This window comes from Cricetulus griseus, chromosome 5 (genome assembly GCF_003668045.3).
Source record: "Cricetulus griseus strain 17A/GY chromosome 5, alternate assembly CriGri-PICRH-1.0, whole genome shotgun sequence".
In the NCBI taxonomy this organism is placed as follows: domain Eukaryota; kingdom Metazoa; phylum Chordata; class Mammalia; order Rodentia; family Cricetidae; genus Cricetulus; species Cricetulus griseus.
Genome location: NC_048598.1, coordinates 30171787 through 30178548, shown reverse-complemented (window position 1 = coordinate 30178548; position 6762 = coordinate 30171787). Strand labels below are relative to the sequence as shown.

At 39.4% G+C, this 6762-nt stretch overlaps 1 protein-coding gene across 1 annotated transcript in view; it reads right to left on the bottom strand.

Moving 5' to 3' along the window:
* Window positions 1-2764: 2764 nt before the first annotated feature.
* Window positions 2765-6762, bottom strand: part of CUNH1orf105 (chromosome unknown C1orf105 homolog) — a 27219-nt gene continuing 23221 nt past the window's right edge. Inside the window, exon 9 of the mRNA XM_035445819.1 lies at window positions 2765-3811. Coding sequence (XP_035301710.1) covers window positions 3585-3811 — 227 coding nt within the window. The 3' untranslated portion in view covers window positions 2765-3584. The remainder of the gene's footprint in view (window positions 3812-6762) is intronic.

The following is a 6762-nucleotide window of genomic DNA, read 5'->3' as shown; positions in this document are numbered from 1 at the left end:
AATAGCAGTAGAAGCCTGCCCACACTGCCCAGAATTAAAATTGGGGCCAGGTATGACCATGGTCTTGCATTATACAAAATGAAACACAATAAAAACTATAGCACAGATTTTTTTTTGCCAACTATAGCATTTCTTTCCATTTCTAATGTAAAGGAATTTCACAGATTGGTTTTTAAATTCCCTATTGGAGTAAGGGAAGGTAAGAGAGGAGGAGTGTGTATGACTAACATCTATAGACTTTACTTCAATTAAGTTTTTTTTAAAAAGCAAAATCAGGCTTTTGCACTGAAATAAAAACATCTGCCCAGGTTATTCATTTTTCAGAATTAATCTGAACTACATACAACTTTGACTGAGGAATATCATTATGCACTGTAACACTAAAAATGGAAGACCCAGAGACAGGTATTCGGTTCAAGCTTCAAACTGAAGATCAGAAAAGCAAAGCAGCCGGCCACTTCAGACTGAAAGGGGTGAGCCTGTCTCCATGAGCTCTCCACAAGCCTCAGGCTGCTGCCTCTCCTCAGTGTGGCTTGGGGCTAAATCTCAGAATACAGCTTGAGACTCTGTTAATCTTTTAAGTTGATTCACTCTCATGTATCCCTGGGTGGCCTTGAACTCACAGAGATCCATCCTGAGTCCTGGGATTAAAGGTTGTGCCACACTGCCTAGCTTCTACAGCTAACTAGTGTGGCTGGCTTTGCATTCTAATACTTAAAGCAATCTTTATGAAATCATAAATAATATATCACTACAATGCATGAAGATGTTGCTTGGTCCATTCATTACTGGTTTTTGGATGACACTTAAGAACATTCAGGAGGTAAAAATAATAACAATTTCAGATTATTATGTTCAAGGACCCAACTCAGAGAAAACTGAGCCAAGAGGGATACTGTCAACCATTTTCCTCCCACAATACAATGGAAGCAAAGCATGTTATAGGTGTGATGTTCTATTTTAAACAAGTTTACTATTGATATAGAAAACCATGCAGTATATATGCAGATCCCTTGCAAGTTTGAATTAAAATACTAGCAATGGATTAGTCATACATGGAGATTTATGTTAGAGGTGGGCATCCAAAATTGAGACCTTCTACCCTCAGTGCCATTACTCTCCAGAATATGATCATAGGAACAAAGCAACAGGGAAACTCTTCTTGGTTAGCTATATAACAAAGCTATTGGGGCCATCACTCGTGTACTGAGGCCATAAGAGGTCAGGTTTGGGTCTGAGATTCTGGGAAATTTCTTACTAAGCCAAAATGCAAATCAGCTAATGTAATGAGAGATCCACCAGCCTCACCTGTGGCTCTGACCACTCCCATTTGGGTGTGGTCACAGATGCGTACATGAGAGCATGTGGTATTTGGTCTGGGGTACGGGATAGGCTAACCCGCTCTTCTTTCAGGTCGGGTCACAAAGAGAAGCCTGGGTGAGGATCCTTGGAGCAGGAACTTGCAGGTCATTGGTTTCTTATGTAAGTGACTCCTCACTTATAAATTTAACCTATATTTGACCAAGTCCCATTTATCTTAGTCTGTGCATCTACATGCTAACACTCGGATTCAAATGGAAACATGACAGTGCAGTATGGACCAGACTTCTGTTCTCACTGGGACACTATTTGAGAAAAATTACAACGTTCATAGGCAGTAAAGGGAAACTGATGCTACAGATTAGCATTATCAATGCTGAAAACCTAGTATTTCCTTCTCTCTAAATCATCTACCAAGGAACCACATTACTCTGAGCATGAGTAAAATCTACTCTGAGCATGAGTAAAATCAACATGCCATCCCTTTCCCCGGAGGTCTTGAGATTCAAGGGTATATGTCACTCAGCCTTGAAGTCTTGAAGTGTGGACTTGGAACCCCTTGGCCTTTGAAGTCCTTCATTTGCACAGCACATACTTTCTTATTCTTCTTGCTCAAACATGGTAGATTTTTTTCAAGACTAAATGACATGTGATGATTTAACCATTCCGACGCCTAATGAAAGTGTTTAAAAATTATTCCATTTTAATTTCTAATATGGTAAATATTAATAAATATAACTTCCATTTTAAATTTTATTAGGGTATAAAATGTTCCTAAAACCAAATAGTGTAAGAAACACAGAGAGAGGGAGAAAGAGGAATAAAAGACTGGGGAGAAGGAGAAAGAAAGAGTTGGGGAGAGGAAGAGAGAACACAATAGGGTCCTATTATCCCACTCAAGGCATATCCCCAATGACATAAAATCCTCCTTCTTGACTCCATTTCTTAAAGATGATACTACCTTTCTGGTAGTGTCATAAGCTGGTGGCCAAGCCTTCATTCAATATGTGACCATTGTGGGGAGCATTTAAGATCTAAACTATAGCACCCACTGTCAACATGTTGGCAAGTACCAAGATGCTCTTCTGGAGTGTTTTCAGGGTGCTCTAGGTTAGGCTATCTTAATGAGATTGCAGAAGCATTTTATCTCCTAAGCTGCATAACATCCAGATTATCTCCAAAGCTCCAAATAATTGTTCATGAGGGAAGTATTTTTCCTAATTCATGACTGCAGGCACAAGTCCTTTTGCTGAAGCATGCACAAACAACAAACAATAACCAAAGAAAACGTTTCTGTGCTTGCTAAATTGTCTGAAATGATATTAGAATTCATGGGTACTATTTTTTGAAGTTCTTGAACTCCAATTGAAGTGAAAACAAGAATCATAGCCTACCAGAAACATAAGATAACGAAGCAGGTTTTGTTTGCTTTGTTTTTCTTTGTTTTATTGAGTTCGATTTGGACACTGGCTCATTTATCTGAGATCTTTTAACTCCATTCTTCAAAAGTGGTTGGCACAGGTTGTGTCTCATAGGTTGGTCTAGCATCCATTTAGTCAGGGGGTAGCTTTCCACTAGGCAGTTGCTTCCTAAGAAACAGAAGGGCTTTTTTTTATATAAAGCCTCTTGAAACTTGGCTCAGAACATATATGACCATGAATATAGTATCTGCAAGCTTGGAATTATCTTTTGTGATCTTCACACTGTGTACATACAGATCAGCACAGAACTGGAAGCATGCATTTTCATATAAAAATAACCTCACTATAAAATACAAGCAAAGACTGGCTGAACACTTGATTAATATGCAAGGAGACACAGAAGGAAAGATGGGGCACAGTTCCTGTGACTAGGGATTGCAACAAGTAATCATTTGCCAGTTATGACATCATAGTGTCCCCTGTTATCCATGAGATTAACTGAAAGAAAAAAGGAGATTTTTCTCCCCTTTCTCTATGATTACTAATAACATAAATTCATAGAGGGCTCCAGGAGCCACCCCTGGTCCTCCTACATGAAAGAATGGGCTAAATGACTTTCATGGAAAAACCCATGACTTATGAAGAGAAGATTGTCATTTATTATAACATGCATTAAAATCTTCAGCAAAAATAATACAAGGCACACTTACCACATTCTGTGTTAGTCAATAAATCTTTATATTTATGTAAATTAAGCCATTTTGTCTTTAGGAGAAAGTGGTAAGAGCTAGAATAGCATCATGTAGGAAGGAAAAATGATTCATCTTTCAGGAGATACGAAGACTATGGGAATGAAGAAGTATCAGAACTGCTTGGAGACGTGGTCTCTTCCCTGAACATTTGGGGGTAATTATCTTTGACCACTCCCTGCTTCATTGTCTTCATCATTCGTTTGTTTCTGGGAAAGGAGAGGTGTTGAGTCTCCTGAGGAGTATGGTAGGCACTTGACAGCAGCCCGTGGAAGATAGCAGTCCTGGGGCCCATAATGGGCAGTCTGTAGCCAATGCTCTCTAGAAGACAATGCAAAAATAGTGGAGAATAAGGACTTGGACACTGTTCTTAAAAATGCAAAATAACTAAGGGCCACCAGAGACTCCTCCAGCCTTAGCACATACTCAAAATTCATATAAGAATTTCTTTTAATAGAACCATCTTATACCAACAACTTTTCAAAATCTGATCGAAGATGCCAAGTGAAATTTAGAAATAACACCCAAGAGTTAAGAGTATTGCCAATTAAATTTAAATTGAAGATAAAGTATATCTGGAGTTGTAATATTAATTCAAGGGAAAAGAAGGCTCAATTCTCAGGAGACTGCTCCAGGACACATGTGTCCATAATCCTGTTCTTTGAAAAAATAAATAGCCTTGATCTTACAAAAAGGCTACAGTATGAAAAGGATTTAGTATTTCAAAAGGAACTTTACCTTACCATCCTGACATCTTCTTCAAACATGATTGATTTTTTTAAAAATTATTTACATTTATCTTTTCCAGAATACATATTGCTTAAAGGAGATAAATCATGTATGCAACATCACTTTTCCAGCTGAATGACTAAGGGAGTTGAAGCCCTAAATTTTCTAGAACAAGTTTGCTTGGTAAATCCAAATGGGAGTTAAATCAATTATGGGCTTGAAAGTCTAGAATGCAGTGCAGCCTTATCATTGCAATTAAGAAGAAACAATATTTTGGGTTGACAGACATAAACAGGTTGAAGCCCAGGATCTAGCTCCTCTTAGTCTAACTTAGTGCACTTTGTATCATGTCACACTTCTTTGAGGCCAGGTGCTAAACATATGTCGGGTGGGTAACATAACACCAGGGCTCATCAAAAATAAGAACCTGCAGTTCTTATGAAATAAAGACAAAGATAAATGAGTCCAAAGAAACCTCCAGTTACCATTCTGGATGCTGATAATAAGGTTTGGCTGAATTTAGGAAAATGGTAGAAATCACTATCTTGACCTACAAAATGAGTTAGATAACTGTGGACAGTGAAAACACTGGGATTCTGTATTCATAGCATGTTTTCATGGGTGTGGCAGCTTGGGCAATAAGTAGCAAATATTGAAGTATTGGTATGACTATTTGAATAAACCATTAGGGTGGGTGTGCCAGGAGCTGTGGCTTGGTCCAGCATAAAGGTTGTTTATAGTATGTGAAACAAGATGCTGCTCCAGCTTTTAAAGTAGGAATATGGACACCAAACCCACAGAGAAAGGCCAGCATCTGGGAATGGGCATTATTGGTCCCAAGCTACACATTCCCCCCATGCTTTGGAGGACACATACAGCAAGAAAGCCTAGCTCAGAGAGGTCACAGCTAGCACCACATATAAATTCACCAATGTGCAGCCCATGAATAATTCAGCACCCACTTTCCCTACAGCTCCATATCCAAGATTGTTGCCTTAGATTAGACTCTATGGGCAAGAAAACCCTGTGCTGATCCCACGCACTCAGCTAGCTTTTATGTTACTAATTGAAGCATTCCCAGGGTTTACAAATTGGTGTTGCAAAATAATCTTTCTGAGAGAAGGAGATATAAGTGTGTGTGTGTGTGTGTGTGTGTGTGTGTGTGTGTGTGTGTGTGTGTGTATTTGAATCATTAATTTTCAAGATAAATCTGAAAAAAATCCAGATCCAAGAAAAATTAAAAATAAGTTTGTCACTAGCACAGATGACACTGAGACCGATTGGGTGTGCTTATCTCCCAGTGTTCTCTTGCCTTGCGGGGAATAACTGAGCAGAGAACATTAGTGGGGAACTTTCATTGGGTAGATGCTCTTAAGCTTAGGTCTCCATTGCTCCCTTTTGTGTAACCAAACTCATGAATTAGGTCAATAGTTTTAGATATGTGAGAGGAAATTCATGGGAACTGGGCAGCCCCTTTTCATGGCAATGGAGTTGTATTCCCCAATCTCCTATTGTTTGGGGGTCTCTAGTCTTCCCTTTGGCATCGGCACAAGACACCCCTTCTGTACTCAACTTTCCTTTCTAGGTGGCTTCTCAGTTCAGCTCCAGTTAGGAATCCCTGCAACTTCCTAGGATAAAATATCAACATCTAATTTCTGTAACCATAACTTTATTTCTTTTACTGTACAAATCTAATGAAACAAAAGCTCCAGGTAGTTGCAGCTCTTTGTGATCCATTTGATAGGAAAAGAAGCCACTAAAGCTTAAGCATCCCTCAATCTTTGAATTACGTCACCCCAAGAAATGGTTTAGTTGTATGTTTGTCAGTCCATTGCCACCCACTCTAGGGGTGAGACATAAATCAGTGCTAAAGCCTAGCATATACTACTGTCTTTTTTGTTTGCTTGTTATATAAGTAGCAATAGAACTTAGAATAGCATCGGACAGCTTCTGGAGAAAGGTAGGTGTTTTAGGACTCCTGTGGATAAAAGATTTGTGGCTCCCAAAGTCCACACCTATGCTAGGGATAAGTACTGAACTACTACAGGAGGTCCCGTAGATTTCCGAGGTCTCCTCATTGAAACCCACGTTCCTGGGGTCTGGATCAATCCCATGCGGGTATCCTAGCTATCAATCCACATAGAGGGATACTCCCTGAGCCAAAACACACGGGAGTGGGCCTAGGACCTATCCCAAAGGATATGATAGTCTCTGATGACTCCCTATGGAAGGCCTCACCCTCCCTGGGGAGCAGAAAGGATATGTGATAGGTGGATTTTAGATGGGGAGGAGCGGTAGGGGAGGATCGGAGGGAGTGGGAACTGGGAGTGACATGTAAAACAATCTTGTTTCTAATTCAAATAAAAAAGATGAAAAAAAAAGATTTGTGGCTTTATAGTGAGACCATTCCAGGAACATTGTGATACACTTGTCTTTCCTCTTCGATTTATGTCACCAGGACTGCTGAGAAAAGTTCTTTTACTTGGTTTGTGTTGCGTTTCTATGGAAAGTTAGTTAGCAAGTGGCTTATTAGTCAGAATTAT